We start from the raw sequence: 19,923 nt of genomic DNA on the forward strand, positions 1-19,923 counted from the left end.
AAAACATGCTACATAGGTCTCCAGAAAGAATAGCTGAGAGTTGAGAGCTTAGGTCAATTAAATACAATGAATCAATGAACCTGCTCAGGGACGACAGGTAGAAATTAACACTGGTGCTACAACCTGGTACAATGCATCTCTCCTGTTAAGGTTAATGTAAATTGTGCACTGTCCCTGTCTCATTATCTAACTAAACTAAACTAAACTAAACATAAATAACACCATCTTGTCCGGGTATATATACTCATATATTCCACTGAGTCGTGTCCTTTAGTCCGACAGAAGCTGACACAAGTGGCACAAGGAGCTAGCTGTTTTGATCAAAAGCTACAGAGAACAATGTTTACATTTTTATGAGCAAACAAGACAAGTCACCCAGGCCTTTGTGTGGAGTTTGCATGTTCTCCCTGTGACTGTGTGTCTTTCCTTTGGGATCTCTGGTTTCCCTCCTCAACCCAAAACATGCACCATAGGCACAATCCTGCAGCTAAAATAGTCCTGACCAAGACTAGCAACAAGATCATGGAGATGAGTCCCTGTGTACTGTACGTGCTGTGTTATAATAGACAGAAAACAGTCTATAAAACTTCTTACCTCAAAGAATAATGTCATCTCAGTTACAATCGTACTTCTGCTATATCAGACATATATATACTGACTGTATATATATATATATTTTTATACAGTCTATGTCATTAATAGATTGTGTAAAAATGCTCCCGTTTGTTTATCAGCACTAGTCCATGACTTCATGTTCCAAACCTTTTCTCAAAGTGAAACAGCACACATATTTCCCAGTGATGTTTGGAAATTCTACCTTGGTTGTACATCATTCTACTGTCAATGTGGTGCATTCTTGTCAAGTTAATATAATGTTAAGGCAAAGGCTGGAACTTTTAACTTTTTCTTCTTGTAACTTTGTTTTCTTTTTGTGTGTGTCTCAGAAAAAGAATGGGATCAAAGGTACGTGTCTTTTTTGCCATTAGTTAGTTTTAAGTGGTCAAAAAAATTTTAAGAAAATAACAACAATAGTCCCAACACTACATTTACCATAGATACTCATTTATGCAGTTGGGTGTAAAATACATAGTACTAGTAGAGATATTTGGTGCTTTCCAAAAGTGTATATACAATCATGTTTACCGTAACATTAATCATGAATAATTATTAATGTTAATAATTATAATTATTACTTACTGTTTTTTTTTCAAAATCATATTTTTTTATTAATCATATTTGTCTATTAAGAGCAATAAGTAAAATATAGACAGAACTTATATAACAGAATATTTTACCTATCTTATGGTCAGCCGTTTAAACTGCTCAAATAGTAGCTGATAATTTCACAGGGATGCACATAATTACATCAGTTCATCTTAACAAACATTTTAGTTTTTTTTAATTTTTAAGATTCTGCCACTGGATCGGTTGCTGTTCCAGTTCTTAGTGCTATGTGTTCTCTTTTGGGTCTGGCAGTAGCGGTTTTCATAACAATCTAAGCAATGCGTTATTGTACTCACTAAAAAAAGCTATCAGGTAAGCTCAGGTAAGAATTTCAACAAAATAATGTGTTTGGTGATATAGAGTGTAGATTAATTAAGCATGTTTGTTTTCTGTTCTGCAGGTCATCAGAGCTTGACAGTGACAGTAGACATACGAAAGGTGCAAGTTCAGCTGTACTTCTTACCACCCACTCCCACGAGCCCGGCCCCTCTTGTGGCCCCTCCCCGCATGACCGGACTGTCACTGAATGAAACAGACAATCTGCAGCATAACTAACATAGCGGCTTATTATTTTCATGCACTGGACATGGGCCCTAACATCACTGAATTCCACGCTATACCTGCATTCTCTTGAAAAATCTTTGCCGTGTCTGTCACTTTTAACTCTGTCTGAACTCATTCAAGTTCTGCCGGTGCCACAAGAGCAAAGCAGTCCATCTAACCGCTCTACAGTGCGGCGATTGCTAAAGTCTGCTTTAATCATAGGGTATTACACTGTATCAAAGTCAAATGGACTTGTTAAACATGAAAGGGAGGGACATGGAGTCAAAATGCAGCTGATACGGGACATGGCACAGCTCCAGAACTCCACACTGGGTTCACGCAATGTGCTGTTAGACCTGGATATGTCTGCATATCTCGGTCTAAAAGTGCAAAACATCTCATAAACACCTCACAAAGGACTAGAGCTTAACCGCTAACATTAAACCATAGCACTTCTCGCATTATTGTGTCTTATTGACCCTGTCTCATCACAGACTTGTAGAGTTACTGCTCTCCCTGTTAAGAGAGACACCACGTTTCTTCCACAAATACAATCCACAGGAAACATGCAGCTCTCTAACTCTGGTTTATTGGCATGTTCTGGTTTAGTTTTTAGAATAACTAATTCCTTGTTCCTCTACTATAAATCCATTATTGTTACTGTCAGTGTAAAAGGGCTCTTTATTTTACTGTGAGTATCAGCAGCAGTGACAGATCAGACTGCACTCTCGTCTCATTCAGAGCAGCTGCAAAGTTTTTCCTTTGTTTTTGGAATTAGAGACAGTGATTGGCTAAAAAAAGACACCGACCCTGAAGTTAACCAATCAGAAGCAGCGATAGGCTGCCCTAAAAACTTTCCTGACATTTCATTGGTTTAGCGATGTCAAGTGGCTGAATACACCTTTTTCACAACGGTTAATGCTTGGTGAGACACAGCCTGATAAGTTTTTAGATGTCAAACTTTTTGTACTGAACAATTTCCGACCCGTGTCAAATCTGCAGTTTTTTAGCAAAGTCCTTGAAAAAGTTGTTTACCAACAGCTTACTAACTTTCTCCAAATGAACAACTCCTTTGATGTTTTCCAGTCAGGTTTTAGAGCCCACCACAGCACTGAGACTGCTCTTATCAAGGTGACAAATGACATCGGCCTGAACACTGATGCAGGCAAAGTCTCAGTCTTGATCCTGTTAGATCTGAGTGCTGCTTTTGACACTGTCGATCATGGGATCCTCTTACAGAGACTAGAGGACTGGGTGGGCATCTCTGGTACTGTACTAAACTGGTTCAAGTCCTATCTAGAAGACAGAAAGTATTTTGTTGAAATTGGAAACTGTGTCTCAGATCACATGGCCCTGACCTGTGGGGTGCCTCAGGGGTCAATCCTTGATCCCCCTGTTGTTCAATCTCTACATGCTGCCATTAGGCCAGTTAATAAGCAGCAATAATGTGTCTACCACCACAATTATGCAGACGACACTCAGATCTACGTCTCTCTGGCAGCAGGAGACTATGGACCAGTGGACTCACTTTGTCACTGCATCCAACAGATCAGTGTGTGGATGCAAAACAACTTTCTCCAGCTAAACTCAGACAAGACTGAAGTCATAGTGTTTGGTCCACAGAAACAAAGGGACAGTGTCAGCAGTCACCTCCAGTCTCTCTCTCTAAAAGAGGGGTGTCAAACTCATTTTGGTCTGGGGGCCGTATCCAACCTACTGCAATCCCAAAGAGGCCAGATCAGAAAACTCATGGCATTTAGACCCCAAAAATAGCAATAGGTTCAAATATTTGTGCTGAGAAATGCAAATCTATTACTTTTATCTTATTATCTTTTTTAATTGATGAAGTCTTTCTTTTACAAAATTGAACAACCTGGAAAAAAAATGCAATTTCAGCACAATGTTTTAACATTAACTTGTATGCAAATAGGAGTAAGTCAATCTTTCTTGGAAAATCCTGCATTCGGGGTCCACTTACCTCATTTTTGACATTTTGCTGATGAGGGTGTCACGGTCAAAAGTCAAAACAATCATCCTTTAAGAGCGTTTGGAAAGAGGCAAGTCTTCATTTGTGCTGCTCTGTTGGGAGGGGCCATGCACATAGGCACTAGAGATGCTGCTATGCTTAGCGGAGCAAAAAATTACCAATATTTTAATAGAACATATAATTCAAATGTTTTAGTAGAAAATCAGCCGAGGGCCAAATTAAAGTTCTTGGAGGGCCGGTTCTGGCCCCCTGGTGATATGTTTGACACCCCTGCTCTAAAACCTTCAAATCAGGCAAGAAATCTAGGGGTAATAATGTACTCAGACTTGAACAAATCAATAACATCTGCAGCTTTTTACCATCTAAAAAACATAACAAAAATCAAAGGTTTACTGTCTAAATCAGACTGGAGAAAGTTATCCATTCCTTTGTCTCCAGTAGGTTAGACTACTGTAATGTTCTGCTCAGTGTCCTCTCCAAACGAGCTGTGAGACACTGCAGTAGATTCAGGACGCTGCAGCTCGGGTCCTTACTCGAACTAGGACGTATGAGCACATGCGTCCTGTGCTCAGGTCTCTGCGCTGGATCCTGTGGCTCAGAGAATAGACTTGAGGCTTGAGTACAAGTCTCTCCATGGCCGAGCACCAAAGTTCATATGGCACACAGTGTCATATGAACCATCTCGTACTCTGAGGAGCTCAGGGACCGGCCTCCTGCTGGTGCCCAGAGTCAGGACTAAACACAGGGAGTCAACGTTTCAGGTTCACACAGCTAAAACCTGGAACAGTCTTCCTGAACATGTGAGACAGACCTCTATTTTTTATGCTGTTTAAATCCAGGCTCAGAACAGTTCTGTTTAGCTGCACATGACTGAAAGGTTTTCATTCTACACTCTTCTCTCTAATTTTTGTAATTAATGTCTCTCTCTTTTTTTTATTTTAATCTTTAATTTTATGATGATTATTTATGTTTTTAATTGTTTTTATTGTGATTTTAATGTTTTTCTTATTCTGCAAAGCACTTTGAATTACCTTGTGTACGAATTGTGCTATACAAATAAACTTCCCTTGCCTTTGTACCGGTAATAAAATCATAGCAATTCATTTGTATGAAGATTATCACGATTTTATTGTGTGGTATTGTCTCCATTTTTGACCCATCCTTCATGCTGTTGGGGCAACACCAGAGTTGAACAGGTCAGTCTTCATAAACTTGATTTTTAGTTTGATCTTTCTTTTTTGTTCCATTTCTTTTTAAGTGTTGTGTTTAATGTGCATTTTGACACTCATTTGTTTTTCAATTTGCATAAAATACTTTTCCACCCAACAACAAAACACGAGTCAATCAGTCTTGATAGTTTAATGTATTTCATTAGAGTAGAATCCACAGCACAGGTTTAGTGAGTAGGAAAGGTGATATTTACATGATCTACTGTTGTACATGTTACAGTCTGACCCATGCCAACACACATAACACTGTACATTATATCATCATCATCATCATCATCATCAGGTCCAATGCAAAATACACAGTTATCTCAAGTGTCCAGCAGCGTCCCTGAACTGATCCAACATGTTCAGGTTCAAAACAGTTCACAATAGAAATTACAGGCAAGATAAACTACATTTTATACAGTATTCAAATGTTAGATTACTGTAAATATCACACTGGAATCTGTACACACTCTTCTGACCAACTTTTGTCCACATCAGTATTTTAAAGAAGAAGAAACATGGAAAATTGCAACTTAGCATGTACACATTAAGTTTATGGTAAAAATAAACATCTTTATGTACCTTCATCTGATATAATGAAAACTTAACGTCAAAGAAATATATGCTAAGAAGAATATATTATGATGGTCAAATGTTAAATTATAGGGCAGCTTGCATAGTCCTTTCATATAATTACAGCATTTCTTAACTGATAGGTAGGAATTATTGTCTTTTGTTATTATTACATTTTGACCTGTTTAATTACTTGCATTAAAAAAAGAATAAAAGATAAACTGAACATTTATTTTACATGACCTGTTGATTGGGTTATGACACTGTAATGTAAATAATTTTGTATAATTTGAGTATCTTGATGAAGCCAGTTGTGAATAACATGTTTGTTATATTTTTTTCAATTTGTATGGTCAAAATAAAATGTGAAATCGTGTCATTCTTTTGAGGCAACATGGAGCTATATAAATGCTTGTATATCTATTATATTAAGTCAAGTTGTGTTACCATGGTTACACCTTACACTCTTAACTCAGGATTAGGACACACTTTTGCATTTGCATGTTCTTAGTTTGTTATACAGTGAAGGAAATCCATTAACAAGTGCTTTGATATATTATAACACTGTACTTAAAGATTCACTGTGTAACTTTTCTGCTTGTCTCTATGGAGATGTTATTGCTTTGCCTTGAATCTTCCATCATGTGGCATTAAAGTACACTCACTGCATTAGACATTACACTGTCTTTATATCTCAAAAAATACATAAAAAAAAAGACGTAACATAAACATAAAGACGTCTCTCCACAGATCTGACCTGTAACTTGCCTGTTAGAATCATACAGTTGTCTATGGAGAAGTTTAATGCCACACTGTGCAACTTTGCAGACAAAGCAATGACATCGCCATGGAGACAAGGAAAGTGAGCGACCCTGTACCAGAAAAAGTTACATAGTGCAGCTTTATTATTTGGGTGAAATGCCATTTTTTAAACATTTTCTATTACAGTTTTTCTCCATTGGTTTGGCTCATTTCTTGAAACAGAAATGACATTCTCAAAACAACATGGACAAATCTCCAAACCACCTCACAGTCGTTCACAACAGAATGGCATTTCTCATTGATTTCATCAAATTACAATTGTCGTTGTGCATGTCTTCAAGTGTCTCAGTGCATCTTTGTACATGGTTCTGTACAAGTCACCTGCAGTTAACACAATGAGGCAACATTTAGCACATTTTATAAATAAATAGATCTTGTTGATCTAAACAGTTTATTTATTTATTTGAGACAGGGACAGCGCACAATTTTTACATCAACCTTAACAGGAGAGATGCATTGTACATCAGGTTGTAGCATCAGTGCTAATTTCCACCTGTCGTCCCTGGGCAGGTTCATTGATCAATTGTATTTATCTGACCTTAACCATCAACTGTTCTTCCTGGAGACCTGTGTAGCATGTTTGGAGTTGATGGGGGAAACCGGAGCACCTGGAGTAAACCCATCCAGGCACGAGGTGAAACAAACTCCACACAGAAAGGCCCAGGGACTGAACCTGGAACCTTCTTGCTGTGAGGCATGAGTGCTAGCCACTCAGTCACCGTGCTGCCACTGATGAGTTGTTTCTCAGACTAATGGTTGTTCTCCCCAAAACATGTCAACATGATTTCTTTGAGTCATCATATGCACAATAGTCTGTTCAATTGTCAAAATTAAAATACCATAAACACCATATATCTATATCTATATCTATGTATATATCTATATAAATATATATATATATATATATATGAACATTTGATAAATTCATGACAGTAATTGTCAGTCAGGTGAAATAAGAACGTCCTATCTCATTATGTGATCATGTGGGATGTGTGAATTTCCACCGTGGCTCATCAAGGCCTGGTTCACTTTCCTGTTTACAGATGCTCAAGGAGCTACTATCACTGTACTCTCCTTCCCTCAATCTGACTGAGTTTTTTTCTGCTTGGAGGTGGAAAGTGTATGAACATCAGGCTGAAGACCAGAGGTCCCTGCTCCATGGAATGGATGCTGCATGTGAGGACATCACAAGGCAGGGGATGGTTGAGACATTTGCGACGTTTCTTCCCTCCTGACGACAGCGCCCAGTGAAAGTGTTATTGTAGAAACTTTATTTCCTTTATTTACAGCACTGTAGGCTAGATATAATTTTTCTTTACTTTTTTTGTTTTGTTTGTGTTTATATTTGGTACATGCACAGAATGCTGTATACATTTTCTTTTTATGTTCTCTAATGTCTGGAAGTGACTTTATGTGTGTGAATAAAATGATTAGAGTTTTGTTGGCAGTGTGAGAGCTGTGTGTGTGTGTGTGATGTCAAATTTTGGAGGCTGCTCTTACTGTGAAATCCTTCTTTTCAGTTTTATCCATAATTGTATTGTGTTAGTTAGACTTCTGCCATAGTGACAAAACATCTAAGCATTTTGAGCTGCAGCGCTGACAGAAGGCCAAAGGGACGCTGCATTTTGGGAGCAATGACTATTTCTATGAGAAAGGAATTTAGTTTTCACACATGATGTTGTGCTGAACCATCCAGGTTATTTTGAAAAAAAAAGAACTAAGTGAATGCAAAAGAGCCAAAGTAATTGAGAAGGATCTTTGCAATTTTGATGGCACTGACTCTTTATATGGGAAAGGAATCTGCTTTGAAGCCTGTGTGAACAGTTTTGGGAGAGATATGAGCTTTTGCTGACGAGCTTTAATGTTGTGCAGAACTATCAGACTGTTTGGCCAAATGATCTTGTAGTTTTAAGAATGTCATTTCTGTTTCAAGAAATGAGCCAAACCAATGGAGAAAAACTGTAACATGGCATCATGAAAACCAAAACATGTATAAAACAACACATAGCCACCGAAAAAATACTGATAAAATTGTTAAAATTTTAGAACTTATTTCACATATTTTTGTTCATTTCAGTGAATTACAGTTTTTATATCTGCTTTTCAATAATTCTTCTATGGCTCAAAGCGCAGCATAGTTTAGAGTGGTAGCAAAAAAATAACAAAATCTAAAATTCAAATTCAAAGCAACAATAAAAAATGACAATTAAACAAAATAAAAACAATTACAAACCAAATAAAAACAAGTCACAAACATCAGTGCATGTACTGTGTGCCTTGAGTCTCTGCATTGAAATACATGCATACAAAACCCAGGTTATAAAATGTAGTCATTACATATTACTATAAAAAAGTACAGTGAATATTATTATCTATAAATGTCACCCAAAGTTCATAGAATTGTCCGTTTTGCTTTTCCATCAAGTCCTTTTTGCAGCTACGTCGGGCCTGAAAATTCTTGCATATTTCCACACTTTACCATCAAAATATGTGGATTAAATAAAAATTCATATCCATACAATGCTATATATACTGCTTATCTATGTACAGTAATTGTGTTTTGAAAATATAACTATTTTCTTTTTGTTTTGTTTCACATCCATAAAAATCCAAATGTGTTTCTATATATTGTTAAAGGTGCATTGTGTAACTTTTCTGGTAGAGGGTCCGTCAAATGCTTTTCTCCATGGAGATGTTATTTTTATCTGGAATGTTCCACAGTATGGCATTAAACCTTTTTATCTTCATGGAGACCAAACCAGACCAAGTTACAGGTCAGATCTGTGGAGAGGCAATCCTCCTCCCCAGGCAGGTCTCGTGCACTTGTTTAGTCCAGATCAGAGCTGGCTTGTCTTTATTCACACCTGAAATAAAGTCCGGACTTTCAGGGGAATTGAGCTCTGTTTTAATTGGACTGAAGGTATAAATACGTCCCAACCTTCTCCAAATGAACAAATCATTTGATGTTTTCCAGTCAGGTTTTAGAGCCCAACACAGCACTGAGACGGCTCTTATCAAGGTGACAAATGACATCCGCCTGAACACTGCAAAGACTCGGTCCTGTTAGATCTGAGTGCTGCTTTTGACACTGTCAATCATGAGATCCTCATACAGAGAGTAGACGAAACTCACAAAGGTAACACACATCACTGCTAAAATTATAGAACTCCCCACACCCAACCTTATAGATCTTAACAACAAGGCCATTGTGTTTCACAGATGGTCTTCGAACTGGTTTCACCTAACCCTAACCCTAACCTCCTTTTAGGGTCACTGGCAACGCAGTGACCCACTGCTTCAGGAGCTTTAATTGCTGTGGGCCATATCTCCGACAGTGAAACACCGAACAATGTTAAAAAAAAGAACTCAAGGTTACTTAACATAACCCGGTTCTTTGATACATAAATAAAAAAATACATCAATTAAATGTCTATGCATGTGCATTGTGCCACATGTTAAAACACTTCACTGCAAATAAACAAGTCTGAAAACTACTTTACTTTTTAAATTAAATGTAATGTAATGTCTGCTTAACATTTAATTCAAGAGCATCAGTTTTCAATACCACATACTAGTTTTTGGTTTCAGATTAAAGAATATATTTTTTGTAATCAATGGATTGTAATGTTGATTGATTTAGCTTTGCACACATTTGGAAAACATAATTCTATAAAGGCTGTACTGTGGTCATTACAAAATGTCTTAACGCAAATAAATTAAGTAGAACAAAAAGTTAGAAATCATCACATTTACATTTCCTCCAAACGGTCGAGATTATAAGTGTGTGTAAATGAGTGTAGTAGTAGTACTAGTGGTAGTAATAAATCTAGTTTGCTCTTTCTCTTTCATTCTTTTACACAAATTGCCTTATTTATATGATTTTATATGATATTGGTACACTTTGTTCTGCAAGTAAACTGTCATGTGATTTAACCCCTGTATCCATTTAATATTCTGCAACGGTTTGGACAAAGCATCGGAGACCCCCAGGAGTCACAGACCCAACTTTTGGAACCCGTGCAATAAATATCTGAAGTACGTGCCCGCGCGTGTGTGGGTGGCGCTGCAGTGATGGGACCGGAAGCACAGATGTGATAAGAGTCTGCGCTCCTGCAGAACTGTTTCTCTCCATGTCTCACTGTGCCTGAGCCACAGGGACACTGCTCCCATCACGGTGTAGACATGATCCTGCCTCCCGCTGCTCCCGCTGCTCTGCCTCCTGTCTCCGGGCTTTGGACCAGCGTCTGCGCAAGACACCAGTAAGAAAACCACACGACACCTGCTCCACTGGTTCATTTGTGACAGTTTGTGTTTGTTTGCGGGTCTGTGCTGTTTTCCGACACCTGCGTCACTGTGGATTAACCCAGTGATTTTGGACATCCGTGAAACTTATTTCACATCAGGATGTATTAGACTTGTACAAAGGCTATTTGTCGATGAAAGTGCATCTAGTGTCATTTCGTGACGTCATTATTTGTGTCTCATAACTTTAGCAGGGATTTGTAGGGATTTGTAGACTCGACTCCAGCAGAATATCAATTATTATGTGGATTGTAGTGACCTCTGGTGGTGAGAGCTTCCGTCGTTTTATGCAGGAGCGGTGCATAAAAAAACATTGATCTAACCTGAAGGAGCAAAAAACAAAAAAACAAAAAACAAAAAAAAAAAAAAAAAAAAACTAAAATGTTCCATCTATAGCCTATTGTTCAAAGTACTTGAATAGCCTTCTGCTTAAATGCTGTTCTTCTATCTGTATTAATAGGCCTCACTTCTTTTCTAGTTTCTTTTGTATCCTTCCTCTCTCCATGATATTTAGTCTTGTCTGTTTAAAAAGATTGTCTGTGCTGATACTTGTTGTGTTGTATGTTGTAGAGCCCAATAATATGGTGACTGTGTCAGAAGGGGATGATGCTCTTCTCCCTTGTGCTCTGAGCTCTGGACAGAACATTGAGCAGTTTGACTGGAGGAATGACAATGGAGAAGAGGAGAAGATGGAGGTGTTTATGTATGACAGAGGCTTATACTACGGCCACGGTATCCGAGGTCAAAGTGAACAGTTCGTGGGTCGTGTTGAGTTCTTTAAAGATGAACTCAAATCTGGAAATGCCTCCATAAAGATCAAAAACACACGTTTGGAGGACAGTGGCACATACACCTGTTGGATAATGAATCCTGTCAGATCTGTGGTTAACATTATCCTTCATGTGGGTGAGTATTTATTATTATTATTATTATTAAGACAGTCATTCAAATAAATTATGTGTCACAGCTTCTGTTTGGCTTCTTTGTGTTTGTTTGTTGTCTGTTATGTGGTGTGTGCNTGCTCTTCTCCCTTGTGCTCTGAGCTCTGGACAGAACATTGAGCAGTTTGACTGGAGGAAAAACAATGGAGAAGAAGGAGAAGAAGGAGGTGTTTAATGTATAACAGAGGGCTCAATACTACGGCCAGGGCCTCAAGGTCAAAGTGAACAGTTCGTGGGTCGTGTTGAGTTCTTTAAAGATGAACTCAAATCTGGAAATGCCTCCATAAAGATCAAAAAACACACGTTTGGAGGACAGTGGCACATACACCTGTTTCATAATGAATCCTGACACACCTGAGGTTAACATTATCCTTAATGTGGGTGAGTATTTATTATTATTATTATTATTATTAAGACAGTCATTCAAATAAATTATATTTCACAGCTTCTGTTTGGCTTCTTTGTGTTTGTTGTTGTCTCTGTTATGTGGTGTGTGCTGTTTTACTTTGTGTATGCATCAGTCTTCATTTCATTTGCCCCTCAGTATTTTTTTATTATTATTATTTTTTTGTCATTTAATATTAAAGAAAAGATCCCCAGACTAAAACCTGATCAGATCCAGGTTCATACCACATGCAACGTGACAGATAATGTTGAGTCAAATGTTCCTCTGAGGACCACACTGAGACTGTATAGTCAGGGACATGAAATACTTGTACTGCATTTGATTTATCTAACAATTATTAACACCTTTCTACATGTTTTTTTATTTCTGTTTTACAGTTGTTTTAAAGATTGGAGAGAACGTTCCTGGTGAGTAGCTCCTGATAAGTGTAAAAATATTAAATGTTTCTGTTCCACATAAAACAAAACTTCTTAAAAGTAGCTCATATTTCAACACCCTTGTTCACTGACAGGGTAAATTAAAATTCTAGACTCGTTATTTTGGCTTCAGTTGTAAAAAAAAACAAAAAACAAAAGTAATTTTCAAGATCCAACAAATGATCCATACCTCCACTTATAATGGGAGTAGATCAGACAGCAGAGGTCAAAACCACAGAGCTTCAGGTCCACAAATAGTCCAGCTGTTTGTACTTTAAAGGATTCAGAGACAGAATTGAAGGAAATTTTAGTCAAGGCTTTTTATTCTTTCCTCAGGAGCAGCTCAAGTGCCATACATCGAAACTGTTCATGATGAAGTTACTTGGCGACAGCTGAAGTGTAAAGCTGAAGGTGTCCCTGAACCTGAGGTGGAGTGGAGAAACAGTGATGGGGACGTTCTGGCAAATCATGTTCCACAGAATCAAAATGGACGCTCTCATGTTGAACTTCAATTGAATGTGACCAGGAGTGACAACTACACCTGTGTGGTCACTCAGAGCAGAGCATCTACCATCAGATCAATAATACAATGAAAGTGCACATTCCAGGTGAGAATAAGAGGTTGTTGATCAAAAGCTACAGAGAACAATGCTTACATTTTTATGAGCAAACAAGATCAGATGTCCAGGCCTTTGTGTGTGGAGTTTGCATGTTCTCCCTGTGACTGGATGTGTTTCCTTCATACACTCTGGTTTCCCCCATCAAACCACAACATGCACCATAGGCACAATCCTGCAGCTGAAGTAGTCCTGACCAAGACTAGCAACAAGATCATGGAGATGAGTCCCTGTGTACCGTATGTGCTGTGTTTAGGAAAAAATATTGTAGGTTTAAAAATACAGAAAGTATTGTCATCTCAGTATCAGAATACAATCTTACTGCTGCTAAATAAAAAAGGCCATGTTATTGGGGAATATTTTATGAGTATGGCTTTTCAATTATTCAACCCAAGTTCGATATTTGTCCAACAATCCAGTCCTTTTGCAAGTGTTTTGACTTTAGAGAGCAGGATCCCATGGTCACAGGTGTGGAAGTATAGCCCACATTCCATCCTTGTGTGCACTTGCATTTCATTGCTGTGAGGCACAACCAATGGCACTATTTCTTCTACTATAAGCCTCCATAAAGATACTGAAGACACAGATGTCTGATAGAGGACTATACAGCTGTCATTATTCACATATCCAAAAATCCCACATTATTCTCACGGTAGTAGGTATGCCACTATTTTGTATTTGCACAAAAAACACTAAAACATCAAAACCTAGTTTGCTGGTTTAATTTAAAATAAAATCTGACATTAAAAGCAATGAATGTAAGATACAGTAATGGCTAAGATGTGATGGTGGTGTAAAGAGATGATGCAGTTCTGCCCTGTTCTCTGGACTCCAAAAAGAACATTGAGAGCAAAGTGTTTTTATGGTGGACAGATCATAAGGAGGTGTTTCTCTGTGACAGCGGCACGGTGGAGGAAGACAGACAATGTGAAAGGAGACTGAAACATTTTCAACATGAGGTCAAATCTGGAAATGCCTCTTACTATTCACGACAACAAAGACATCAGACAGTGGACGTTATAGTTGTTATTTTGCTGATGTCCACCAATCCAATATTATTCTTCATGTAGTAGAATGTCTCCTCACAATTTTTTATTTCTTTAAGATATTACAAATTAAACAGTTACTGCAAATGTACTACAGTCTGCTATCACAATAGCAGACTTCACAAAACAATAATTAATAATTGATGATTTTGGTTTGGGAGCTTGGGTTCTTTCACTAGGAGACCACATGATAACTTAAACCCACTGGTTCTTAGACTTGCCATAGAGGAGGGAAAGATGGGTTGAGAGAATATACTTCCTTATCCTTTGATTGTCTAACTTTCTATTGGTTAAATCAATTATCTTAAGCCTGTGAGATGACTGTTGTCATGACTTTGGGCTTTACAAAATAAACTGACTTGTATTAAGTGAACCTCCTGGTTTAAATCAGTTAGCTATCGGGCATCGGGGAGCAGAAAAAAAATGACAAGGATGTTGATTTAGTTGTGACGTAGTCCTGCTCCTGAACTTCATTTAGTAAACGATTAGTAAGAAACCCTGAATCTGTCAATATATTATCAATATGATTCAACACTGTCAGAGGGGAAATGTGCTGATACATTGGGATAGATACATGTATGAAGTGTCATGGTTTGTGTTTTAAGAAAATTGAACAGTGTTAAGTATGTTGCAATGTTAATTACTCACTGTGAAGCAAAGAAATGCTTTGTTTTTAGGACAGTGTATGACTCAATCTTCTGATTTTTCTTTCATTTTCAGATTCCTCGCCTCTCGTGCCTATTGTACTTACTGCTGTTGTTACTGTTGCAGTCGTTGGAGTGTTGTTAGCAGTGCTCCATTTCAGAGGCATTCTGGTTCTGAGTTGCCCTGGTAAAGGTTAGTTCACTTCTTATTTAAATTTAAAGGTGACATTAACGTTTATTAACATTTATTAGCTTTTAGATAGACAGATTCATAGATAAATAAATCCTCAAATTCAAATTGAAGAAGCAGCAGCAATAATGAATCAAACATACAAACATTTTTATTGATTCATGCATGTTTGTCATTGTATTGTCCTGCATTTGGGGCTTGAGTACTCAGAAATGTTTTGTTTTCACCTGCCTCCTGTTTCCACCAACAGCTGTGCTATATCATATCAAACAAATAAATACATGAATATAAAAAATTGATGTTTTTCTAGGTGGCAAAGTAAAACTGGGGTGAATCACCCAAGAGAAGTCAGTCAGCTCTGCTTTCAGTTCTTCCAGATTAACAAGAAACAAAAAAATACTTTATGACCTGGTCCCGAAGGGTTGACCGGGTTTTGTATTCACCCTGTGTGTCTGTGTGTCTGTCCACCTGCAATAATTCCGACATTTATTGACCGAATGTCACCAAATTTGGAACGTGGGTCAAGCCCCCGTGCCTGACGCCGCGAAAAAAAAAAAGTCACACGGGTCAATTTAACGGTCACACCATTATTATAAAGGATAAGCAATTTCAGGCAATTTCTGAACCTTCTGCAGGCTAAAATATTCACCCAGTCATCACACAAGCCCCCACCAATGGCTCATGGGGGATCAAGTTGCCATCTCTGATTGCGCTTGTTGTTATCTACAAACAGCACACAGTCTCCTTTTGTTACGAAATGCAGCATTTACAATATACTCTTTGGAATAAAATAAAATGTACTCAATTACACAAGAACGTGGGTACCCAAGGTTTAAAGAAAAAATATATATATTATAATAAATATGCTTTTTTCTGAGTATGAAACTAAAAACATTTTGTTAATTGTAAAATATTAGTAGAATTCCATTTGTAGATGAGCAAATTGAAAGCATAGTTTACAACATTATTTTTAACTGCACATACAACATACAACATATGTGTTGTAGAGTAATTCCAGGTTAGATAGATAGTTGGGTCCAGAAGAACAGGGACTATTTAACCCTGTTCATTAACAAAATCTTAATCTTAACGTTTTCCTAATCCTGACCTTAACCATAACCTGATGTATAATAACCCTGTTCCTCATTCCTTTCATTGATCACTTGTAGCAGATGTCCTTCTGGACCTGACTATTTAGCACCAAATTACAAACAAACAACACATGTTTCTGGATTAGTATGTGCAGAGATTGTTTTTATGCCTGCTAATGGCTGTGTGCCAATTTTGAACCCAACAAGCTTGAACCAAAGTCTGTATTAAAAAAAAATAATTAATTAAAAGAACAATGGGCTGAGATAGGGGGTAGGTGAAAATGGCAATTTTCTGAGCATTCAAGTCTTGGATGCAGAACAAAGGTAAAAAGTATCTGCTGCTTGCTATGGTAAAATGCCACTGTAAAGTGGTGGGGCTTCTCATCTCTGTAGTTTTGAACAGGAAGTCCATTCTGTTACAAATCTGTTTAGATCAATATTGCATCATTTAGAAAAATAAACATAATTATTTCTTTAAATGTGAATAGCAAAAACAAATAGTATGTTACCGTCAGCAGAATTATTCAATGTACACCTTTAAATTTTTAAATGATGTGATTTGCATAATTATACAATTTCCTTTTGTTCCAGGTAAACGAATATATGAAAACCCCAATTCTTGACTTTGGTTTTATTTTGATATGCAAAGTGTAATTATGTATGGCACTGCTAATTTTTACATGGAGCAACAAATGCTGAAATAAACCACGAAACTAAAACTTACACCAGATTCTTCAATTACTTTATGTTGTAGATCTTTTACATGATTGTCCATTTATAAATGTATTGTTTGGCTGAAATAATTTAAAACTATTTGTAACTTGGCCGTTGAAAATATCTGTTTATAATTATTGTTCTGATGTTCTTGGCATGTGTTAATGGTTGTGGATGTTTTCAAATGAATGATGTATATCTTTAGCAAATGTGATAAATAACCACTTTTTTAACTGTAGAAAATGTCTTATATGATGATGACAGGTGATTAAATTTTAATTCTAAAATAAATAAATAAATGTTTAGTAATGCTAGTTATCAATTGTGTGACAAACAAAAGGATTAAGTGACAAACCAATATTGATTATTTCTTTATAAGAGATTCAGGGTCCTTTATACACACAGTAGACCCAAATAAAGGACAAGGGACTGACTACAAAATATAAGATCATTCTTTATAGTCTCCTGTGGGCAGTGTTGGAGAGTAACAGATTACATGTACCAGAGTTACGTAATCAGAGTACAAATTATGAGTAACTGTATTCAGTTACAGTTACTGTTTCAGTGAGTGGTAATTGGATTACAGTTATTTTGTTAAAATAAATGGATTACACAGCGGTATTTTCCTGTTTTCACATTTTGGGCTATATTCCCCCCTTTTTTTTTCTTTTGGTAATTCCACTCATTGCCGGAAACCAGGTCTAAACTAGATCTAAACCAGAACTAACACAAGGTCTAAACCAGGTCTAAACCAGGACTAAACCAGGTCTAAACTAGATCTAAACTAGATCTAAACCAGGTCTAAACTAGATCTAAACCAGGTCTAAACCAGATCTAAACCAGGACTAACACAAGGTCTAAACCAGGACTAAACCAAGACTAAAACCAGGTCTAAACCAGGACTAAACCAGGTCTAAACTAGATCTAAACCAGGACTAAACCAGGTCTAAACTAGATCTAAACCAGGACTAAAACCAGGTCTAAACTAGATCTAAACCAGGTCTAAACCAGGTCTAAAACCAGGACTAAACCAGGTCTAAACTAGATCTAAACCAGGACTAAACCAGGTCTAAACTAGATCTAAACCAGGACTAAAACCAGGTCTAAACTAGATCTAAACCAGGTCTAAACCAGGTCTAAACCAGGACTAAACCAGGTCTAAACTAGATCTAAACCAGGACTAAACTAGATCAAAACCAGAACTAGATCTAAACCAGGACTAAAACCAGGTCTAAACTAGATCTAAACCAGGACTAACCAAGGTCTAAACCAGGTCTAAACCAGGTCTAAACTAGATCTAAACCAGGACTAAACTAGATCAAAACCAGAACTAGATCTAAACCAGGACTAAAACCAGGTCTAAACCAGGTCTAAACCAGGTCTAAAACCAGGTCTAAACCAGGTCTAAACCAGGACTAAACCAGGACTAAACTAGATCTAAACCAAGACTAAAACCAGGTCTAAACCAGGACTAAACTAGATCTAAACCAGGACTAAAACCAGGTCTAAACCAGAACTAAACTAGATCTAAACCAGGTCTAAACCAGGACTAAACCAGGACTAAACCAGGACTAAACTAGATCTAAACCAAGACTAAAACCAGGTCTAAACCAGAACTAAAACCAGGTCTAAACCAGGTCTAAACCTGAACTAAACTAGATCTAAACCAGGTCTAAACCAGGTCTAAATCAGGACTAAAACCAGGTCTAAACTAGATCTAAACCAGGTCTAAACCAAGACTAAAACCAGGTCTAAACCAAGTCTAAACCAGAACTAAAACCAGGTCTAAACCAGGACTAAACCAGGACTAAAAGAGGATTTAACAGCTTTTTATTTTCTTTTAGCAAACAAAATATCTTATGTTACGATATCCTAGTCTTTGCTTCTCTACAGCAAATCAAGTAATCCAAAGTATTCAGATTACATTACTCATCTAAAGTAATTTAATGGATTCCGTTACAAACTACATTTTGGAGTATGTAATCTGTAATCTGTAGGGGAATACATTTTAAAAGTCACCTTCCCAACACTGCCTGTGGGACAGAATTGTCTTGGAACAGGGGTCACATGATTTAACACAAAAAAAAAGACATCAACAACATAAGCCCAAACAAACAAAATCCACCACTGAACACGTGGCGGCACGGTGACTGAGTGACTAGCATTCATGCCTCACAGCAAGAAGGTTCCGGGTTGCGGGTTGCCCGGGTCTTTCTGTGTGGACTTTGCATGTTTCTCCCCGTGTCTGAATGGGTTTCCTCAGGAGCTTTGATTTCCCCTCATCAACCCAAAACATGCTACATAGGTCTCTGGAAAGAAGAGCTGAGAGTTGAGAGCTTAGGTCAATTAAATACAATGAATCAATGAACCTGCTCAGGGACGACAGGTAGAAATTAACACTGGTGCTACAACCTGGTACAATGCATCTCTCCTGTTAAGGTTAATGTAAATTGTGCACTGTCCCTGTCTCATTATCTAACTAAACTAAACTAAACTAAACATAAATAACACCATCTTGTCGGGGTCGCCCCTTGTCCTCCCATTGACTTCCATTCATTTTAGTAGTGATAAATATGGCCTTCAGCATGAGTTACTGGAATACTGCTGTTCATGCAGGGGGCGACTGAGAGGACTAAGCTGATATGACCATACATGAGTGAAATGAATTAAATAAAATGAAATGAGTTAAATAAAGAGCTGCACTAAACCTGCACACATATGATCGGCACATGGGCTCGGTCAAGCAGAAGTAAACAGCAAGGCCAAAAATTCAAGTTAATGCATCTGATATAAAAATGTATTCAACAGATACATATGTACTCTAGTTTATGAAACTGTTTACCTTTTTTCTGTACCAGTTTTGGTTCTAAAGTTACATACGTTTTAAACAGATCATGTATGAAACATGGAACAAAAATTATTTCACAAATTTTAAAGACCTGCAAATCATGCAAATAAATTGATGTATTTCATCATATCTTGTGTTATTCGATCTTTGAACTGTTGATGAAGGTACATGATTTAAAAAAATATATATTTAAAGTGATAAAAATTTGCTTGGAAGGACTGACATATTTTATATAAATAGTTTCCTTTCATTTTGAAGTAATATTAAAGTATTCAGAAGAAAAAACCAACAAATTATGCAAATCAATCACCTTCTACTTGCTTGCACAATTTTCCCTCCGTTACC

The 19,923-nt window shown here is 37.3% G+C and overlaps 1 protein-coding gene across 5 annotated transcripts in view; it reads left to right on the forward strand.

Annotated features, from left to right (window-relative positions):
- LOC110155846 (butyrophilin-like protein 1) overlaps positions 1 to 16,739 on the forward strand; it is a 36,396-nt gene extending 19,657 nt beyond the window's left edge. For 2 of the 5 annotated variants that reach the window (XM_055160665.1, XM_055160666.1), the window contains exons 4-5: positions 14,812 to 14,928; positions 16,608 to 16,739. In XM_055160665.1, coding sequence (XP_055016640.1) covers positions 14,812 to 14,928; positions 16,608 to 16,639 — 149 coding nt within the window. In that variant the 3' untranslated portion in view covers positions 16,640 to 16,739. Of the gene's footprint in view, positions 1 to 11,235; positions 11,572 to 12,389; positions 12,420 to 12,764; positions 13,038 to 14,811; positions 14,931 to 16,607 lie in introns of those variants that run through there. The other 3 variants (XR_008633112.1, XM_055160668.1, XM_055160669.1) reach the window with 3 other exon arrangements.
- Positions 16,740 to 19,923: the final 3,184 nt, after the last annotated feature.

This window comes from Boleophthalmus pectinirostris, unplaced genomic scaffold (assembly GCF_026225935.1).
Source record: "Boleophthalmus pectinirostris isolate CB_2022bp ecotype Guang Dong unplaced genomic scaffold, ASM2622593v1 HiC_scaffold_3, whole genome shotgun sequence".
Classification (NCBI taxonomy): domain Eukaryota; kingdom Metazoa; phylum Chordata; class Actinopteri; order Gobiiformes; family Gobiidae; genus Boleophthalmus; species Boleophthalmus pectinirostris.